Below are 21893 nucleotides of genomic sequence, written 5' to 3'. Positions count from 1 at the left end.
TGGTGGTTGACAGTGAGCCCTACAAGATGCAGAATGGGGGCTGGGTGTCGTCCTTGTCCCTGCCATGGAGCATGCCCTCCTGGGGACATAGGGCAGGCAAAGACTGCCACGTGGGTATTGCAGATTTTGAGGGATTTCAAATGTGTCATAGAAAAGATGTGCATTTATGTGGAGTCATGAAGATAATGAATTCATGGCTTACTCACCTCTCCCCACATGCCTACCACCTGGAAAAACAGTGCTCACTAACACACTGTGTTTTTAATCTGTGCCAAAAGCTTGGCTAAGTGTTACCCTACTTGACTGTACACACAATCCTATAACATGGGCTGTGTATCACCTTCTTCTTCTTTTTTTTTTGGTGAGGAAGATTGGCCTTCAGCTAACATCTGTGGCAATCTTCCTCTATTTCGTATGTAATATGTTGCCACAGCATGGCTTGATGAGCGTTGTATAGGTCTGCACCTGGGATTCAAACCCAAGAACCTGGGCTGCCAAAGTAGAGCATGTGGACTTAACCACTATGCCACCGGGCCAGCCCCATCCTCATTTTAGACAGAGGGAAACTTCACACAGAAAGGTCACATACCTCACAAGGGATGGAGCAGGGACTCAAACCCTGGAAGGTAGAGTGACCAACCAGACTTGAGGGAGGTCCACCCAAGGAGGGTGACGTGAACCATGGAGCCTGTTAAGGTTTTATCCTACTCACCCTGGAGCCTCTTCCAACTAACCCACAGGTTCGGATCTACAGTTGCAAAGCCCTGGTAATGGGTTAAAAATTGTGCTGATCTGTTCACGGATGGGCCGCATCTGATCCTCACAGCAACCCTGCGAAGGAGACGAGCCCTCTGCCTTTTGTGCGACTGTCTTCCACTGGACTCTAGCACTCAAGAGCTAGACCTTGTGTTGTCAGCACTTGGTGTGGGGCCTGGCACATATAGGTGCTCAACTAAACGTTTCAACGGATAAGAAGAGGTTTTGGTCCATGGCTGAGAAGAGCATAATTAGAAAAATTTTTAAAAATAGACTTTGTTATTTTAGAGCAGTTTTAGATTCACAGGAGTATTGAAAGGCAAGTACAGAGATTTCCCGTATACCTCCCTTCCCCCCACACACGCACAGCCTCCCTGACTACCAACATCCCCATCAGATGGCACATTCCTTACAACCACGAACCTCCATTGACACATTATCATCACCCTACGTCCGCAGTTTACATTGGGGTTCACTCCGGATGTTTATTCTGTGGGTTTGAACAAATGTTTAATGATGTGTATTCGTCATTGTAGTATCATACAGAGTAGTTTCATTGCCTAAAAATCCCCTGTTTCTGACTATTCAACCGTCTCTCCCATCCCAACCACGGCGACCACCGATCCTATTACTGTCTCCACAGTTCCGTCTTTTCCAGAATGTCCTATGGCTGGAATCACACTGTATGTAGTTGTTTCAGATTGGCTGCTTTCACTCAGTCACATGCATTTAGGCTTCCTCTGTGTCTTTTCATGGCTTGATGGCCCATTTCTTTTTAGTCCTGAGTAATATTTCATTGTCTGAGAAGAGCACAATTTTCACCTCATAGAAATGAGAAGCACTTTCTAGATCCATAAAATGTAGACTAAACGCGGGAGCTAGGGATACCGTAGAACTCGTGTCACCTTTCACAGCTCACTGTCCCTGAAGAGACACAGAAAATGCCTTTTTTTCCTTAATGACAATAGCCATAGGAGCCTGATTCATGGGTCCCCATAATAAAAATGAGCCTATCTGACCCCGTTACATAAAACCTGGGCCAGGAATTGTGCGGGTCCAGCCCCAAGAATGAGCATGCTTAGCTTCGTGAGTAAGCCCTTGCTGGATACGTCATAACTGCTGACTTCAAATTTGAGGGCACTTGCTATTGACAATGTGAATTCGTATTTTCTTTTTCCAAAAAATAGATAACTGCATTTGAACACCTAATCATCTCAATAAACCCTTAAGCACAGGACTTCAACAAAGACAGGTCCTCCACTTGCCGGGAAAACGCAGCAGGTACTGCCTGTGTCAAGCCTTTCACCAGCCCATGTATGGTCCACATGGGGTGTTTGTGTGTGTGACTGCAGGCAACGAATTGAGACTCAACCAACCAAGCTCACACTGAAAAGGACAAGAGATGGAGCGTGATTCATGAGAACTGGCCTCCAGGAAGTGTGCGCGTCTATGCGAGGCTGGCAGTGGGCTGATGGAGGCACAAGGGCGCCACCTACTGAGCAGGGAGCCAAGTGCCAAGCTTGAACTAAGCTTCCAGTCCTCCGTGGTCCCCGATCTCTGTCCAAGATTGGGAATTATGTGAGATTACAACAGCATTAGGTCTTAAAGCAAAACATGAATGTGAAGTATGCTTAACTCCATAATATACGACTATTCAAAGAGCGCCCCAGAATGCCCTCGTTAGGAAAGTTGACAAGATTGATAGGTGCCTAATGCATTAATGTGTCAGTGCAGTGTTGATCTCTACACAGACCCGGCTCTTTGCAGCTCAGAATTATGGCTAAATATTATCATGAATTAAGTGAGAGAAGGAGGCAATTGCCCATTTATCTTAAACCCAAGTCAAAACTAAGCCAGATTAAGCTTTTAGCTGACAGTGATTTTAAAAAAATGACTTAAAACCCTGAAAGTTTTCATAACCTTACAAAATTCAACTTGGACCTTTGACCACCTAGCTCCATTACTCAGATTAATCACATTACTTCCTGACGGCTGGGGAAAAAATATATTGACCTTCAAATTCTTAAGACATGTGAGAATGGAAAGTGGGGTCCAGATATCCGAGTAGAACTTTCTCTTTGTGATTCACTTTGCAATGTGATTTAAAGCCAACACGTGATCTGCAACCTGAATTGACCCCTCTCCCTTCACTATTCCTAGATATTCTTGGGACAAGAGGGGAAGACCGGGACCTAACATTTTTGAAATTCCTGTTTTGTTTATCAGTTGTTTTGTAAGGGTCATTTTATCGCTGTGCGAACCTACAAGGCTGGAGAAGTGTCTCTGCCCCACCCGCAGGGCTCCATGGATGAAGTCTTTGCCCCTCCTGTCCTTCAAGGTCACAAGACCATGGCAGGATGCCCCAAAGTGATTTCATGGCTTTGGAGCAATTCCTGTAAAACTTCTTAGTAAAAACAAGCTTAAGCCTCCATCGGGGTGCCATATGCATTTGCTGTGGGATGAGTCAGTATCCAGAACATGGTGTGGAGGTGTCTCCCTTCTTCTGTGGTCTCAGGAAACATGGCTCTGACTATATAGGATGACTCTCAGACTCCACTCCAAGAGGGCAGCTAGGACGTCAGCTTGAGGGGTGACAGAATGAGCAGAGGACCTGTCACTGGGGTAAGACAGTGCATACCCATCGCCTCAGTGGCCACACATAATTTCATAATCTAGCCAGACCAACAAACAGCATCCTTGATTTTTAGAAGAGGAAACTGAAGCTCAGAAAGATGAAGTGATTTATGTACAATCACAGAATTAGCTAGAAAAAGAGCCGGAAGAGAACCCGGGTCTCATCTCCCGCAGTGATCTCCCCACCACGCTGTTTCCCTCAAAGGCGCAGGGAGCCCAAAGCTCATTTCTTCCTTGGTTGACCAAACTTCAGGTATGAGAAAAAAAAAAAAAAGCAAATCTCTGTTCCTTTATTGAACGCTCCATCTTTTAAAGTAAGTTAAAGACAAAGGGTCGCCTTTAAATCCAAAATTTTCAGGTCAGAGTGACATCCTTGATTGACCTTGGTTGCTTGGTTGTTGTTTGTGTTCTTAGTTTCAGTTTAAAGAACACACTAAGCACAAAAGTCCGTGTTGTTTATTCCACCCCCAAGCTCATCTTCCCCCTCTGACCCTCCCCCAACTCCCAGCCTGGCCAATTTGTAAACAAATCCACAATGGGCTGAAAACCTGTCCATGGCTTACTCCAGCTGGAAAGAATTGTGTTCCACCAAGATTTAGATCCATTTATAATGGAAACCCTGACGGCAATGTTGTAATTACAGTCTCGCCATAATGAATGGATCCGTGTGGTCAAAGTCAACGATTTTCCATGGTATTTTTCCATGGGAAATTTCCTCCCTAAGAGATGTTAACTGAAAATCTGGATTATGGCTCTGACTTCAGAACAGGATCTCTCCTGATTGCGTGTAGCTTGAAGTCAACAATTCTATGGACCTTGTGGTCATGCTTAACAAGGGGGACATTAGTCAGATTGATTTCTGCAAGATTGATGGGGTGGGGGATGGGGGCTTAGTGGTATAGGAGCTTATTTCAGGAAACGCATTTTCTCCCAGATTTTTAACCGCAGAGGATTTTCTCTCCTCTCTGACCTGGTGGCTATGTTAAAGTAGAAACAGTGAATGGGGCTAATAGTATGAGTGTGACCAGTCATCCTTTCTGGCCTGGAACTATATGGTTTTAGGCCTAAAATCTCACCTTCCAGAAAACTGCCCAGTCCTGGGGACACCAGGGTAGTCGGTCATCCTAAACAGTATGGAAAGTAGAACGAGATTAGGGAGGACAGAAAAGTAACAGCCTATTTTAAAGAGAGCCACCAGACTGGGTTTTAAAACAAATCCTTTCTTGGTGCTTAAAAAACCCTAAGTGTAATCAGCATTTAGCTTGAGAACTGACTCAGGAAACAGCTCAAAAGGAATTTAAAAATTTCATGCTTGGCATAGCAGAATATAATACGAAAAACCAAGACCGCTGTTCTGCCTGACAATTTCTTAGGTTAACCTACCCCCTTGGTCTACGGAGCATGAGCAGAAACGAGGTGTTTCACGGGGGGTTCACACCCTCCCAGGGGGCTGCTGCCCAGGGCCTCATGGCTCCAGGACTTTCTGCAGGCAATTGACTGCTCTGTAAACACCCTCTCTCTCCTCTAGGAGAGAAGGGGCTCGGAAGCCAACTAGGGGAGCCGGGTTTCCTGTCTCGACCCCACTCAGTGCCCTACTTTCTGGATCTTCTCTCAGGTCGCTCCAGTTGCCTTTCCAAGTGCTATGAAAACCCCCTACTTTTAGGAATTGATAGGCCGACTGGGGTTAAAAGACAGGAAGGAATGTAGACTCAAAACTAAGGCAGAAATGGGCAAGCCAGGACAGAAATACGGGTCATGGAGCCCCTGACAACTCTGTGGCATGGTGAGCGGAAATGTGTATCAAATCTCTTTTTTGACTTTTAAAAACAGAGACGTCAGGGTGTGACCATTAAACCTGTCTCTGGAGTTAGAGGCTCCAGGGTGTGCGTTGAATCTGTTTCTGGATTTATAAATCCACAGGTTTGGGGAGGTGTGCGTTGACTTTTCCTGCTGTTTTAAATTCTACAGCCATGAAGTCCAGGATCGCGAAACGGAGAAACAGGACACGAGTGAAATGGTGTCGACTGGCTTCGGTAGACTATTGTTCTAACATCGCCCATGGAAGTTGGGCTTGGCTCTGTGACTTGTGGAGGCCACACAACATGGGCAGGAGTGGCAGTGCATCGCATTTCCACCTGCCCCTCTGGGAACGTCTGACCAGCGTGTCCACTGCCATCTACCCCAGAATGGGGTGCACACGTGACTTTGACCTGCAGCCTGACGAGGAGCCCCCATAGATGACATGCAACCCAAGTGAAAAATAATCACTTGCTGTTTTATGCCACTGAAGTGTTGTGCTCTTCGTTATGCGCCCAAAGCTGACAAATACACCTGCTTTTAAGGAAGGAACTTAAGCCAGGTACATCATATCTGATTCTTTTCCAGCTGTACCACTCCAGTATGTTACAAAACGGCTATAACAAGGTCTTCTAAAGTTGCCCTCTTTCCAGGCTCCCTTTTGATGTCATAAGCAGACAGAAGATGTAAAACTTCCATTTGTATTTTCCTGCTTCTTACCAGAAGTACCTGCAATGAACTATGTCGCTGTGCCTGCAAAAGCCAAGGAAAGATGTTAACCAGCAGTTCAGATCTTAAGTAACTAGATACATAAAAATAAATTTTATTTTCCTCTTGTTTGAGGGGTGAGGACAATGACAAAAAGCAGGCACACATTTAAAAGGACCACAGCTTGGGTGTTTGATATAGAGGCCAAGTGCCCCACAGCCTGTGAAGGATGTCCTGAGGGCGTCGTGTGGTGACTGTGGTTGTTCCCAGCTCCCCCAGGCTGGTCTCTCCACGATGCGCTGGCTCGGGGAGCTGATTTTGGAGACAGCACTGTGAGCTCCATGTCCTTGGCTCCCGGTATGTCTGGCCTGGCAGTACCAGCCAGGGAGTGGGGACAGGGCATTCATTTCCTTGACTTCCTCTTGCCAGGTCACTGTGGGTTGGCCTCAGTCCCTGCCAAGACCACAGCGCAGATCCCTTGGCGACCGGGCAGCAGCTAGTGCCCTCCTGGGTCTGATGGTGGCCCCCTCTCCTGCCCCCAAGGGCGTGACAGCAAGCTGGGGTGCTGCCCAGCCACCCCTCCTTGGTTTCTGCAACTCCACCCCACGACGTTGCAAACAGTCCCTTTATTAGACTTTCAATTACCCTATGTGAGCGTGAGAGACGCAGTCCCGTTCTGAGATGCCGGTGTCCTCCGCTGAAAAGGCAGGGGGTGGTAGTCGGTTTGCAAAGACCCGCTTCCAAAATGGTTGTCAAGAAGCTTTGCTTATGAGAGGTAAAATCCTTAGTCAGAAATCAGAAGAACCCAGACATTCAGCTCTACTTATGGGGTGTTTACTGAGTGCCTGCCACGGCCATCCGTCAGGCCAGGCCTCCCCAGGGCGAAGGGCTGGAGAAACGAGCCTGCCGCAAGGAGGGTACAAGGTTACGGAAAGATTTAGGGAAATAAATCAGCCCTGATTCCCAGCAGGTCCTGGAGAGCCAGGGTTGCCTGCTTTTGGTGGAAACGACAAGGAAGGGAATATCTGTATAGCCTGTAGTGTTTACGGAGACCAGAGTCCTTTTGCTGCTTCCTGTGTAGCTTCATGGGAGAAGAGGGAAGTGAGAGAGGCTTAAACAAATGTGAAAAGTAGGTGCCACAGCAGATATAGGACAAATGCTCTTAGAGCCATTACCATGGGAGCAATGCACGTTTCCGAGTTCTGAGTGACAGCCACTCCCTGAAGCAGTAGCGTCAATACACTAGAACAAACATACCCCACTTGACCTAACAAACAGCGGTCAAGCCACTACTGACATTCTGAGGGAGGAAAGAGCAGCCCTGACATCTGGGAGCTCGTCTGATGCCCGCAATCAGGCCACATGTTCTGTTGGCCACAAAAGATCTCACAGAATATCAGCTTCAATAAGGCCACACGGAGACCTGATAGATGAGACAAAAGTAGGGTCACCACGCAGCCTGCAAAACACCACACCCTTTGAGTCCAGAGGGTGATGCTGCTTCTTCCCCAATCACAGGTTCCTTCTCGCTCTAGTCTGCCCTCTCTGTAGATGAGGTTTATTGTGATACACGATAGTAGAATTGCACCCAGTCCAGAGGGATCCCCCACTTCCTCGGGCCCTCTCCAAATCCACCCAACCAAAGCCCAAATCCTCTAAGTCCTTCTAACACCCTCTTCCTGAGATGACCCCCTGGGTGCATTCTCCCTCACTGCCATGAGTCATAAACTCAGCTGGCTCAACGCTAGATGGTTCCTGGTGGTCCCTGCTTTGAGAGCATTGGCACTGCCAAAGTCTGCTGATGCTCCAAATGTCGTAATTGTGCTCCATGAATTCTGGCCACAGAGATTAAGACAAGCAATATAGTAATGCAGAACGCTCTGTCCAATAACTATCTTTCTCCAGGTAGCGGTGAGCATTCAGTCCGTGGCAAGCCTTCGGGGTAGAGGGGAAAGGCCAGACATCCTGGCTCAGAGAAGGCCCTTCTGTCCTGGGCAGGGTCACCAATGCTGCTCTCCACATCCCCCTGAGAAAGACTCTGTCCTTGACCCAACACTATTCAGGGTCCTCTGGACTTGTCACTAGGTCTTCGTCCTTATTCCTCTCTGCATTGTCCCATTTTAGCAGGAATCCTGCTAAGTGAATTTAACCAGAATCCCCTGCCCCCAATATTTGATCACCTTCTCTATCTAGTCAAATTCCTCATCCCCCATGACACCCAGCTGATGTCTGACCACCTGGCCCTGCCTTCAGCAAGATTCCCATTAAGTTGATTTAGCCTGAAGCTGCCAAGGTTTCCTCTTAGTAATTTTCCACCCACTGAGCCCACCCTGCTCCTTGGCTATAAACCCCACTTGTCCATGTGGTATCTGGAATTGAGCCCAGTTCAAAGCAAGGTCTCTTTTCCCCTATTGCAATAGTCCTCAAAAAAATAATTTTTTTTACTGTTTTAACTTCTTTCCAGCTCTGGTTTTCCTGATTCTCCTTCCATCAGGCTGAGACCTGAGGTCTCCTGGGGTGGAACGTCATGGATCTCCGTGGGCTGGATATTCTAGATGACTCAGAAACCTGGCTGGCGGGCGTCTGGAAGGGCGGGGAGGCTGACGTGCCGTCTTCAGATCCCCCTCAAGGCGCTGGTTTTGATCCTCTAGTTCTTTTCTTCTCCCTGAGGGAGGAAAACTCCCCAGAACAGACACTGAAGTGTCTGTGGCCCCCACTTGCTCTTGCACAGAGTCATGGGGTCAGGATCTAAAAGATCATTTTGAGCTGAATTTTCTAGTCCTTGAATTCCCTCCATGGCCTCTGGGCGAAGGGACTGTCCAGGCTTTCTTGGAGCACCTCCCATGAAGTATAACCCCCTTGACAACTGACAGGGCCTTTCCGCCTCCGGAGAACTCTGCCTTGAAGACCCCATGGTGAGCCCTGATGTGCTTCTCAGGGTGCGCGTCACCCTGCAGGAAAAACCCCAAGTCCTCTTCACAGGATGCCCCGTCCCTGAAGACGGCAACCGCGTCATTCCTGCCGAGTGAGCCTGCTGCCGGTTCCCGCAGCCCCGTCTCGGAGTGGACACAATAAGCTCACCAACTCGCTTCCCTGCTGAGTGTTTGCTGAAGCTCCTCGTGTGCAGCTGTGCTCCTGGTGACTAGCATTCAGTAGACGCTCAATAAGCACTTTTTAGAATTAAGTGTCCATTTATTAATCTTCGCTAACAAATATATGTATATTTTCTGATTGTTTTCACCACCTGGGGATACACTTTCTGGAGGTGTGAAATGAATAGGCCATTGGAGAGGCCCACACTGGTCTACGGGCCCCTTAACAGCAAATAAACACCTTGGTTTCTGTCTACTTAGTGCCTGCTGTATACTCAATACCAATCTCTTAAATGAGTGAATGAAGAGGATTTCTAACCTGTTCAAGGGCTGGAAAGTTTGAAGAGAATAAGCAAATTCCCTGCATGCCACCTCTACCTTCCCCCATGACACAAAGGCCCTTCGAACAGGATATGCACTGTTGTGGACTGAACTGTGTCCCCTTGAGGCCCTAACCCCTGATGTCATGGTGTTTGGAGGGGGGGCCTTTGGGAGGCGATAGGTTTAGCTTGGGTCATGAGGGTGGGGCCCTCATGATGGGATCAGTGCCCGAGTAAGAAGAGACACCCCAGAGCTTGCTTCCTGTCTCTACCGTGTGAGGACACAGGAGAAGGTGGGCGTTTGTGAGCCCACCTGCAAAGGGGTCCCCCCAGGAACTGGATTGCTGGCAACTTGATCTTGGGTTTCCAGCCTCCAGAGCTGTGAGAAATCAATGGCTGTTGTTTAAGCCCCTGGCTTATGGTATTTTGCTATAGCTGCTTGAGAGCAGTGAGACACACACAAAGCCACAATTCATGGCTAAAGCAGCCGCGAATTAATTCACCCTATAGTGTCCCAGTGCCTGCTCCGTGCCAGGCCCTGTGCTGGGCCCCACAGAACTCAAAGCTAGGATTTGCAACCCTTCGTCAGCCTTCACAGGAGCACCTCATTCAAGTTTAGCAAGGGATCACCAGAGGGCAAACCCCTGAGGACCTGGGGCAGAAGGCAAGGTCATCACCAAGGGCAATGCTTGAGTTGTCTGGGAGGAGGAACAGGGGGTGGGGGTCTGCTAGGAGTCAAGGAAGAGGCCCAGGTTCCTGGTTGGGTGTGAGACTGGGTGGAGGAGGAACCAAGATGCTACAACAGTATCGGAGAGTAACCGCGGATGGTTTTCTGTTCTGTTAATAAACTCGCCTTACTCTGTATTTACCTGTTGCTCCAAAAGTGCTCAGTCACTGTCTGCTGTCTCATAGTGGCTTATGTGGCTGGCAATGGAGATGCTGATGGCCCGAGAGCTTCCTGCAGAAAATGTTGGCACATGCTCTTGGCATGTGCGAGTTGAGCTAGTTTACTCTACAGGGAGTAGAGCCTCTTTAGGGCTCGAATATTGTCCGTGAACCCAGAGGTGTTTGGAAAAGGTAAAAAAAAATCACTTCTTGGCCTTTTGGCTAAGATCAAGTGTGTAGAAAAGGTAAAATGGGCCAGAACCACATAGTACCCAGCCCTCCGAGTGTGGACTGCCTTCCACTTCAATGGTTTATGATTGGACTTCCTTAACGGGCTATGAAGGAAAGTTTACAGAAATGATGCAAATATTGATCCACAAAGAATGCATTTAAGGGGAAGAGTTAGAAAGAGAGAGCACGAGGGGAATGAGACATTAATTCCCCTCTCGTTGGATGAACTTAAATCACAGAGAGTATCTCACTCTGAATGGAGGAGGGAGCAGAGTTTGGAGATAAAGGAAATGGAGTGTAAAGTCAGTAGCAGAGAAGAGGGACCTGACACAGAACTTCTGGCTGCCTGGTGAGGAGGAGAACGGTGTGTTTAACAGAAAAATGTCATTTAGGCTCTGCCAAAGAGATAGAGGAATCTCAGAATGGAATCTGCTTAGATTCCAACTTAGGTTGGTGATTGTAAGCATACATTTCACATCAACTTCTAGAAAGGGCTTGTGTTATCTTAGCACAAGATTTCAGAAAATAATGTAGCTAGAATACATTAAAAAAAAAAAGAGAGATTAATAACCACCTAGTGTCTGGAGAAGCTAGTTGCAATAAGAACCCAGAATAAAATAGGACAGTGGGTTTTACCTTTGAGTTTCCTAGAAGCCAGAGCAAAAGAAAAAAAAAAAAGAAAAGAGAAAAATAGGGATGATATAGTTTGAGAAAGGAAGCAGGCAATTTTGACTGGAAGCCTTTCCTCCTCCCACACTGTGTCAAAGAACGTCTTCCATGCATACATGTGGTATGTGGTGTTCACAGGGGATCTTAGAAATAACCTAATCTGGTTCTCTCAGTTTTCAACTGTGCAGAGGTCGAGAGGGCCACGTGATGGACGCAAGGGCGTAGGTGTCAGCAGTGGGGTTCCTCCGATCTCGACACCCGATGGCCAGCTTGGCTTGCCAGCCTGCTGTGTTATCCCACCATACCTGAGGTCAGATGAAGAAACTTGTCTCGGTCTTCAGCCTCCCCCTGCCGCTGCAGTCCCTCTGGGTGGACTCAGACTTGGGGGTGGACGTGAGGCAGGGCTCGTCTGCGGGCCTCAGGCTCACCTTTGGCAGTGACATCTGTGTGCCAGTGGTACAAGAAGGGTTCAGGTTCCTCGTGGGCTCCTGCTGCTCTTCACGCTCTGAGCCACCTGGGGCTCTGCCAGGGAAGCCTGCACTGGGGCGGAAGCTTCTACCTGGGCCCGTGCCAAGGATTGGGCTGATGTTGGCCATGGTGATGGGAAAGGGCTGAGTGGCCGGCCGAGGGGAGGCAAGCTGGGCAGGGCTGCCCTTTCCCAACCTCCTCCCAGAATGGAGTGTCTTTGGAGTTGCCTGCCCACCTTCTGGGTTTGAGCACGTGACCTCTTCAGTGGTGGCACTGAAGTACAGCGTGGAGCTCTCCTGTCCTTCCCCTCCTCTCGGCTGCCCACTCGCACCCCTGCCCCATGTCCCAGAACCAGCCCCGGCTCCTTCCTTGGGGCTGCCCTCCTGTGGTGTAGCTGACAGCTTCTGGGCGGGAGCATCATCATGGTTATCACTGGCAAAAGAGACATAGGTTGAGGTTTCCAACAGGTTAGAGGCTGCTTTCGGGATGCCTTGAAACTCAGAGCCTTTCTCTGAGGTCAGGAGGTCATGGGGCAATGATGGGAGCTCTTGCTGGGAAAACGGGGGCTTCTGCTGCTGGTAGTGTTGGCTCAACTGCCATGCAGGGGGACAAAAACATCCAGGATAGTTGTCTCCAAAGGCTGCATTGATCTTAGACACATTTCCTGTTTTTAGGGCAAGTTTCATCAATAGCCAGTGGTGGTGACCTAGGAAAGAGTCTTCCCCAACAATCTGGCTTTCCAGCCCAGCCTCTGGGGGGCCCCACTGTGGACTGGGGGGCTTCCCCAGACTTGTCAGCTCATAGCCTTCCTCGTGGCTCTCTGCTGGGCTCCCCGGCCTCTCCCCAGCTGGAGCCGTGGCCCATGGAGAAGATGCTCTCTCTGCTTTATCACCCCCTGAGGTGTCACAGGACTCCCTTACAAAGCCCTGACAGATGTCTGTGGATTTAGGATGTAGCAGGCTGTAGTAAATTACCAGCAAGACACTGCCTGAAAAAGAAGCAGCAAAGAAAAGAGAGCACAAGTTATGTTCTTCGAAGTCCTGTATCTTCCCTGTTGTTGGCAGAATTCTAGGTTCTGGAATTGTGAGTAGAGTAATACAGTTTGGGATCCCAAACAGGGCTCTTGTTGGAACATTGGAACTGGATATTTTGGGGATAATTTAAGAAGCCTCCAGCTTCCAGAAACTGACAATGTTTCGTACTTAAAAATGCAATAATAAAGTTTAATCCTATTGATTCTGTGTCACTTCTTCTTTTAGGGTGGCTCCAACTGAGCACTCTGGATGTGTATGTGGGTCCGTGTGTGCATGTGTGTACAAGCGTGTGTATATATGTGTGAGATGTTTGATAGAAATTCTAATTGTACTGTCAAACAACTGGACACAAATATTCAGCATTCAACAATCCACACATTGGTTTAAGGAGGGGGAGGTAAGGAATAATCTCAAAAACAAGACCCAAGCAGAGGTTAAACATTTCCATCAAAAATCTCCTATCAAGGAATTTCCATGAGCAGCAACAACACTTCCTCTGTGCATAAACATCTTAATCACATTGTTGTCAGTTTAATTTATTTTGATCAGAAGTGTTGACTACGGCAATAATTTCTTTAACAGAGCATTCCAGTAATCCTCCCACGTTATTTCCAGTTTCCTGTTGTACTGGAGCAAGTGCCTAGTGCAGGGCGCTTGTTATAAACAGCATGAAACCTGAAATAGGCTGGGGGAAAAGCCTGGGAGGGGGCCGGGAAGTCCCAGCGCCACAGGGCTGGAAGGAACCTGACCGATCCCCTCACGTCCTCTTCTAGTATCTTTGGGGGATGAGGAGAGGGGGATAACAAAGTGGGCCTCGAACTGGGAAACGAGACGGAATTCCTGCATGATGCGTGTTGGCTCTGCAGCCTTTGCTGCTCAGACCACTTCTGGACGTTGTTCTGAAGGCTCACAGTTGCTGGTGAGAGAGACGTTAGAGCCACCCAAGGCCAAGAAAGGGGAACTGAACAAGTCCCAAATACATGTATTAAGTGAAGAGAGACTTTCTGCAGGGCTACATCATTTGCAGGGCTCTTGGTTGCAGCCTGAGGCTGGCATGCAGTAGGTACTCAATAGATGTTGGTCAAGGAAACCCAAGATGTGAGCCAGAGCTGCCTGCTTTAATGCTTGTGCTCCTTTGACTATGATTCACACAAGATCTTCCCGCTGAGGACTCCCTCCAGGGCCCCTTGGGAGTCAGGGGTTCAGGCAGCTCCAGGAAGCAGAGCGGCAGGACCAGCAGGCCTGGCTCCATCCGAGCCCCTCTGGCCGTCTGATCCCCGGGTGCTGAGCCTTGGCCCCCAGCTTCCACTCCCCGCACCCTGGGTCAACAGGTTGAGAATGAAATCACCTTCTCATTGGAACTAAACTAGGTGGGGAACCAGCGCAGTGGCTCCCAAGAGTGCGACACACTTTGGGAATGGTGTTGGACATCTGGATTGCAGTGTTAAAATGTGTAAAGCAGCTGGGGGGGGATGTTTTTACTCCCTACGCTGCAGTGCCCGCAGGCCTCAGTTATGCCTCCCGAGAACTGGAACATCCAATGAGCGGTTAGTCTTCCCAGCCAGCAACACCCTTCATCCCAAGTGTCATGTGCCCCAGGCCCTCAGGAAGGACCGATGAGAGGTGCCAGGAACACTCAGACTGATGTGCCAGGTGAGTGAGTACAGCTGGGTCACACCTGGGCAACCAGTGGCCTCAACTTTCTCTGTCATTTACACACACACAAGCAGCTTAGAAATCAGCGCCCTGCTATGCAAACTAATATTTTAAAAAGGACTACCAGATGTCCTTCAACAAACAGGCAAATGGCTAGTGAACTGTGCCTCGGCACCATGGAACAGCACTCAGCAATAAAGGAAGGGACTGGTGATGCCCAGGACAGCCCGAGTGAACCAGAGAATTACGCTGAGTGACGAGCCAGTGTGCAGAGTTTACATAGTATACGATTTCATTTGTGTGACACTGTTGCAGTGACAAAGTTATAGAAATGTGGAACAGATTGGTGGTTGCCAGATGTTAAGGAGGGGTTGTGAGGAAGCAGGTGTATTTAAGAGAGAGTAACAGGAAGGGTCCTATGGTGACAGAAATGTTCTCTCTGCATCTTGAATGTGTCAGGCAATATCCCGGTTGTAATACTGCGTTATAGTTTTGAAAGATGCTACCATTGTGGGGAACTGGGTAATGGATACAGGGAGGCCTCTGTATTCTTTCTCTCCTTTCTCTCTCTTTTCTTCCTCCCTCTCTCTCTCTTCTTTCTTTCTTTCTATTTCGCCTCTCATCCTTTCCCTCCCTCCTTCTTCTCCTCCTCCTCTTTCTTCTTCTCCTCTCCCTCTCTCCTCTTTCCCTCCCCCCTCAATCTCTCTCTTTCTCTTTCTTTCATGCACAATTTTGAAACATTTTCCTGTTCTTTATCTCAGCACCTCCCATGGATCCTCCTAAATCTGGCTCGAGTTATCTCATTGGTGAATTCTTTTCATGCATTTCCAGGTACATCAGTTGTCCTTGTGTCATTTCTCACTTTATACTTTTTAAAAATTTTTTCAAAAACATTTATTGATGTGGATATCTCTGTATTATTTATTAAAACCACAATTATCTAAAAAAAAAAAAGAACTTAATTTGAAAAAAGAAGGGGCTGACTCAGCCCTAATCTCTAACTAGCTATGTCTCGTGCCATCTACTGAAGAAGGTCGGAGCTTAAAGCCCAGGTGGTTTGTGGCTCTCGAATACTTGTCTTAAGGCCACAACGTATGAATCTGCTCTGTCCCCTGAATAGTCTCGTCATCTCTCTAAACACTGGGATGCTCAAGGTCATTTCCTTTCCCTGGTCAGCTACTTGCAAGGGTACTCTGACCCCCAGCTGCCATGAGCAATAAAAGGACTCGAGTCCCCTGACACCCATTTCTCTGAGTCAGGCCCCAGGCCTGTCCAGGTGGTGCCCACCACATCCACATGCCTAATTCGGGATGCAAGTGACCAGAGGGCTTTGGGGTGAGGGTGGGCGCTCAGGCCCATGAGTCATTGCAGATGACTGAGGAGTCTCTGCACTGGATGGTGTTTCAGAAGGACGAGGACCCTCATGAGGCATTTGGGTGGCTGTCCAGGACAGTCTAAGCACAAACCCGCAGAACGAGAGGCTGTGGTCGCTGAGCCAGCACGTGCTGGCTTGGGGCAGTGCGGGCTGACAGCAGGGGCGTTTTTTATTTTTATTTTCCAAGTGTAGGAGAGGAATTCCCTTTGGAGCTCACATCGATCTTAAGCCAGGTTAACACAGTGGGGACAGCATCGACCCTGGAGTCCCTCACTCATTTATTCATCCATGAAATGTAACTGATTATCTAACACTGCCAGACAGCGTGCTAGATGCCTGAATTGGAGCTGGGTGCAAATCCCAGCTTTGCCACTTAGAAACCGTCTGATCCTGTGGGACGTTACTTGACTTCCTCTGTGCCTCACCTTCCTCAACTCTAAGTTGGGGGCAATTCAGCACCATCTCCCAGGGTTCTTGTTGACACACAGCACGTGGTGCAGTGTCAAGAACATCCCTGTTCTGCACCCCGATGCCAGGATGCTGAGGTGGGAAAGGAGAGAGCAGTCACGTCTTTGACTCCTGCCATCGCTGCAGGGACGAGCCTCGCCCATGAGGCATTTTGGAGAGAAGTGGACAGCCCCTGCTTGCAGTTCTGAGCACAGCCAACACGACAGACAGAGGCTGAGTTCAGCTTCTCACGCTCCGGTGGGGATGGCCTTGCCGCCCACGGTGCAGCGAGTCCCATTCCTTGGTCTCCATGTAACCACTTCTGAGCAGTTTCCTACCCTTGGAGCTAGTTCAATGTGAAGAAACAAATTGGGGGCAGGGAGGGAGGGAATGAGAAGGCAACACTGGGTCTTACCAATCAGAAATCCAGACAAGGCTCCTGCTGTGGTCCACAGGCTGGTCCACGAGGCCCCCTGGAGAAAGTCAGTGGCCAATAGCAAAAGGATGACGTTCTCCAGCAGCATTATCTGTGGGACCAAAAGGAGAGTCACCACACCTAGTCAGGTGCACCTGGCCTCAGGGATGCTCCCCGTCCTGCAGTGTTGTGGGCTCTGTCCTCAGTGCCCACTGGGGCTCCCATGGCTGACCGGGCCCTCCTAGAAGCAGAGTCAGGGTCCAAGAGAGTTTCTCTGGCACAGGGGGATTCTCCTTGTGCTCAGTGCAGCTCATTAAAATGTCTGCAGAATATAAAATCACAGGAAATGTAAGCACAGAGCCCATATGGTACGGTGGCTCCCCTTGGTGAGTCAGATGGGGCTGAGAGAGGAGACTTTTACTTCCAGCTTTATATATTCAAATTCTCATGTTAACTGGACCCATATACCAGCTTTGTAATACAGTAAGTAAAATTATCTGCAGAGCTCACAGTCCCACTGAATTCCTATAAGTTAGAGTCACAAACTTTCATAACTTTAGAATCTTTTTTTCCAAATATTTGCCTCTTTAAGGGTAGATTTGGCCTGTGGCCACCAGGTGGCACCAGGGAGAGAGCGGCTGCTGGGTGCACATGGATCCTCCCTCTGCATCCAAAATGGCCACAGCTCTTCTAGAAGGCTCTTTGCACCTCCCATCTAGGCTGGCTTATTCACCTTGGTTTCCAATTTTTAACTATAAAACTATATTTCTTAAAATAAGTAAAGAAGCTGGACATAATTCAAATATGATATATTTAAATACTGTGTATGAGACATTAGAAATACTAAGTTGTAATACTGTTATGCTAAGTCTTTGAAAGCTTTGCCATGGTCATTCATTGGCTTCATTTTAACTCTAGAAAAGCCGAATTAGGAGAGAATTAAAAACGTTACTGGCAGCTGCTTAACAATCCTGAGAATGCCTTTGGGCTCCGGGTGGCAGTGTTTCAAAGGTTCAGCAGGCTTTATTTCCAGACTAAAAGGCATTGCCCAGCAGCCCAGTCCATAAAACTTGGAGTTGTTCTCATCCTACTCCTTAAGTCAACTACATTTTATCAGCTGTCTGGTCCTGCTGATTCCAGTTCTTAGGTTTGTCTTAAATCCATTGCCTTTTTCCTGTCCTTACTGCCATTTTCATAGTTCTGATCCTATGACTTCCTGTCTGAGTCCTACCATGTTCTCTGTCTTCATTCTCTCTCTGCAATCTCACCTCCACACCATTGCTGGGTGATCTGTTTCACCTGCAGATCACACCTTGTCATCACTCCTTAACATGCCTCAAAATAGCCCCATCTCGACTCAGGATCAAGTCTGCACTCCTCGACAACACAGGCAATCCTATTTACAATGTATCGCAATTTTCCTTTCCAGGGTCATTTTCCAACATGCCGCCCCCAAAATGACTGTGATATGTTGTGTAGCAACTTGACTGGGCTAAGGGATGACCAGAGAGCTGGTAAAACATCCCTGGGTGTATCTGTGAGGGTGTTTCTGGACGAGATGAGCATTTGAATTAGTAGTCTGAGTAAAGATCACCCTGCCCAGTACGTGTGGGCATCCTCCAATCCTTTGAAGGCCTGAATAGAACAAAAAGGCAGAGGAAGGATGAATTTGTTCCCTCTCTTCTTGAGTTGAGACATCCATTTTCTTCTGTCCTCAGACATCAGAGCTCCTGGTTCTCCGTCCTTCGGACTGGGGCTAATCATACCACCAGCTTTCCTGGTTCTCCAGCTTCAGAAGGCTGATCTCAGCTTCCATAAACAGGTGAGCCAATTCTCATAATAAATCTCCTCTTACATATCTCTATATATCCTATTGCTTCTGTTTCTCCAGAGAACCCTGACTAATACAATGACATTCCACCGACAAAGACTCTCCTGGACCAAACTTGACTCAGACAGGCTCCCCCAAGCCCTCTTCTTGTGAGGCCTCAACCTGCAGACTCTTAGCCCAAATGATTTCATACCCCCTCCCCATGCACATTAACAGACTTGAACAAACACTAACATAGTTTCTAACAGCTCAAGGTCGCATCCCTAGGATGATGACCGTAGCCCCAGTTAAGTTCCTGTCTAAGAAAGCTCGACGCTGCCAGGAAAGTTTATTTGTTCCATCCAAAACCTGGTAAAAGGCAGATAAGCCTGGAACCCTCTCTCAGGGCACTTACTTTAGAACATTTGTAGTTATAAGTCCTTTCTCTGCCCCTTTGAGATGTAAATTCTCTCCCATCCAGAACTGTCTTCTCAAGGACCTGAGAACCACGGAGACGACTCTCCCAGCTCGGTGGGCACCCTGCTCTATAGGAAGACAGGAGAAGAGTGTTTCCTCTCCCAACAAGCGCCAGTTAACAACGCAGATGGTACAGTCACACTAACCACCTCCTTTCCCACTTTTGGTAAACTTCCACTTCCCTGAGTCTGCTCCAGCCCCCGACATCCCCCGTCTGCCTCACTCATTCTCCCTCTAAAGCACCATCTCCTCTGCACAAATTGAGGTTGGGGTCAGTTCACGCTGGACCCTCTTCCCTGCTGCAATTGGCTTAATGAACTCTGTTTTCTTCGCCTTTAACGAGTGTCTGGCTTTGTCTGTCTTTGTCCTGTGCACACTCACTTTCTTGTAGACTCCTTGATACTTCATGGTCTTTATTTTCCTTCTGTAGCTTTGCCTGAAATGCCTCAGCCACTCCCCACCATGCTCGACTTCGGGCAAACCGTACTCGTTTCCCAAGACCCAGCTTTTGTGAAGCTTTCCCTGACCTTCCTCTTTCGGCCTCTCATATTCCTGCAGGATTTTGATAGCAGCGTTTCTCTGGTCACAGTGGATCCATTCATGTGTTCATGCCTCTGTGGCCACCGAGACATGACCTTCTCACACTGGCATCTGAGTCTGTTTCCAGCACTCAGAGGAAACTGGAGATGCATGTTTAAGTGAATTATCAATGACGAGCGAAGGAGATTAACCGAGCTTTCTAGGACATTCACGAATTACCCAGAGGCTGGTTTCCACCTCCGTGAAGGAGGACGTGAGTATAGCTAAGGGCTTCTCAATTAGGCGTATCATCAGCGCTGCCCAACGCTCTTTCCAAAACACTGGTCCAGGGCCCACTCAGACCTGCTGGGTCAGCATCGCTGATGAGGTGCCTGAGAATTTGTACGTTGGAAAAGCGGGGCTGGGCCCTGACAATGTAAACACATTCAGTCCTCATCCTCACACAATGAGATGGGCGTTATTATTTCTGGTTTTCAGATGTGGAACTGAGGCTTGGTGAGGCCCTGTGACTCACCCAACATCACAAGTCCTCTTTGGTCTGTTGGCCCCATGGCCCGTGTGGTCACTAAGCTAGACGGGGCTCTCCTAAAACTGGGAAGTGACCATGCCACCCACCTTCTCCGGAATAGGAGCTGCATGTCCCCCTTATGTTCGTTCACGTCTCCGTCCTGGAGCGCCTGCTTCCCGGAAAGTCTCTGCATCTTTTATGATCAATAATGGCTGCTATTTGTCAGGTATTTTGTGCCAAGTTGTTTATTATTTTATTTAATCTTCACAAGGACCCTCAAAAGTAGGTGGATCTTATGTAATCATCACAGGAATGCGGAGGAGGGGGCAGCCTCATTCCTGATGTATGGATGAAAAAATAGGTTCAGAGAGTTGACATTCTTGGCCAAATCAGTCGGTACTGGTGGTCGGCAGAGCCGGGGTTCCGATGCAAGCTTGTCCGATTCCAAAACCTGTGCTCTGAGGCCCTGGGCTGCATCTTCTCTCCTGTGCCGTTTGCAATGCAGCTTAGCTTCCACCTTCTGGTCAACAGCGTCTCTGGTCATCCCAGCGGGAAGTGATATTCACCATATTCCCCTGTGTTCTAGGCATGTTTTCCTCTCCCAGCATTTACCCATGATTGGCATTGTTTGTTGGTTATTTGCGTACATAGCTTCTCTCTTCTACTGGACAAGAAGCAACCAGAACACAGACATTATATCACCCTTGTGGTTCTCACACTGCTGGGACCCGGGCTGGAACTCAATAACAATCAAGTTGATTAACAAGGACACTGTGTATATGATACAACGGAGTAGAATCGGGATTATATTTATCAGGTGGGCTGATACAGACAGTGTCTAAGAAACATCGCCAAATCTGCCAGTTTTTGCTGCGGTAACCATGTGGAACAACTGCTTGTCAGGTTACTATTTCCAGAGTCCATCATCTCTGTTCAAGACTATAATTCCCTCTAGAGTTTTTCCTAAACTAAGCTATCCCTTCTTAATAGATGTGCATGCACAGGCGCACACAGGCACACGCACACATGCGTGTGTTCTATATATACAGTAAAGGTTGGCATTAAAGAAGGCCACCATCACTACTTGCCGTGTAGAACGTGGCCATCCTATTTCTGGAAGGGCTGTCCCAGAAGTTGAGGTAGCAGAAGACGTACACGGCTCCCACAAGCAGGTTGAACAGCCTCCAGTGGCAGGTGCTGTCGATGATGTCACTCTGTTGTGCCACCAGCCAGAAGGTCATCACCAGCCAGTGAGCACCTGGAGGGAGGAGGAGAGTCAGGGTCCACACGGGGAGATGGGAGGAGGTTGGGCAAGGACCCAGAAACCAGGGCCTTGTGACCCTCCTCTCTGTTCTGACCGCACCTGAGTCAGCATCCGAAAAGAGATTCAAGGGGCACGAAGAGCAACACATTTGATCTTTGCACGGATTATCTCATTCGATCCTTATAAAGGGCAGCTGACCTAATTTGGGGATGAGCAAACAAAGACTAGCTTCCGTAACACTCACCAAACCTTACGGACTTGTGCCCTTTGAGATCTGGAAACTGTCTGACGAGGCAGTTCTAAACTGATTGCCCCATTTTTTTAAATTGCTGCTGCAAGAGCTAAAACCCTCTGCGTCCAAAGGAAAGATCTGGATGTGGCCCAGCTGTAATTTTTATCCCTTTATTTTAAGATGAATAATATCATACTGGAGTTTGATCTGAATTAAAAAAAATGAATATAAAAGTAATCTCTCTTTAGGAGCACTATTTCTTTCAAAAATTTCTCCTTTCTATCAATAAATGTATTAATGTTTGCTTTAGGCTCCAGGTCTAAAGATTTCTAATGCCTCCAGTTCTCCTTAAACAAGGGCACACTGTTCCTTCTTGCAGAGCGTATTCACTGATGGCCAGAGATTCCTCTCCTTGGCAGGGACTACAGGCCCCTCCAGGGCTCTGCACAGTCAGGCAGACTCCTTGTCCTCACCGTTCACATCAGCAAGTGACTGGACTGAGGACCGAGGGAGGGTTTGGGTTCAGTGGAGACGTCCTATTTGAAACAGGCCAAAATTCAGCATCCAAATGAAAT

The 21893-nt window shown here is 48.3% G+C and overlaps 1 protein-coding gene across 4 annotated transcripts in view; it reads right to left on the bottom strand.

Annotated features, from left to right (window-relative positions):
- Nucleotides 1–3660: 3660 nt before the first annotated feature.
- Nucleotides 3661–21893, bottom strand: part of XKR5 (XK related 5) — a 33209-nt gene continuing 14976 nt past the window's right edge. For 2 of the 4 annotated variants that reach the window (XM_070253267.1, XM_070253270.1), the window contains exons 5-8: nucleotides 20911–21080; nucleotides 16488–16599; nucleotides 11398–12548; nucleotides 3661–5940 (exon numbers count right to left, since the gene is read on the bottom strand). In XM_070253267.1, the coding sequence (XP_070109368.1) occupies nucleotides 11404–12548; nucleotides 16488–16599; nucleotides 20911–21080 (1427 nt within the window). In that variant the 3' untranslated portion in view covers nucleotides 3661–5940; nucleotides 11398–11403. Of the gene's footprint in view, nucleotides 5941–5994; nucleotides 12549–16487; nucleotides 16600–20910; nucleotides 21081–21893 lie in introns of those variants that run through there. The other 2 variants (XM_001494027.5, XM_070253268.1) reach the window with 1 other exon arrangement.

Source organism: Equus caballus, chromosome 27 (genome assembly GCF_041296265.1).
Source record: "Equus caballus isolate H_3958 breed thoroughbred chromosome 27, TB-T2T, whole genome shotgun sequence".
In the NCBI taxonomy this organism is placed as follows: domain Eukaryota; kingdom Metazoa; phylum Chordata; class Mammalia; order Perissodactyla; family Equidae; genus Equus; species Equus caballus.
This window is presented reverse-complemented; position numbering and strand designations above follow the sequence as displayed.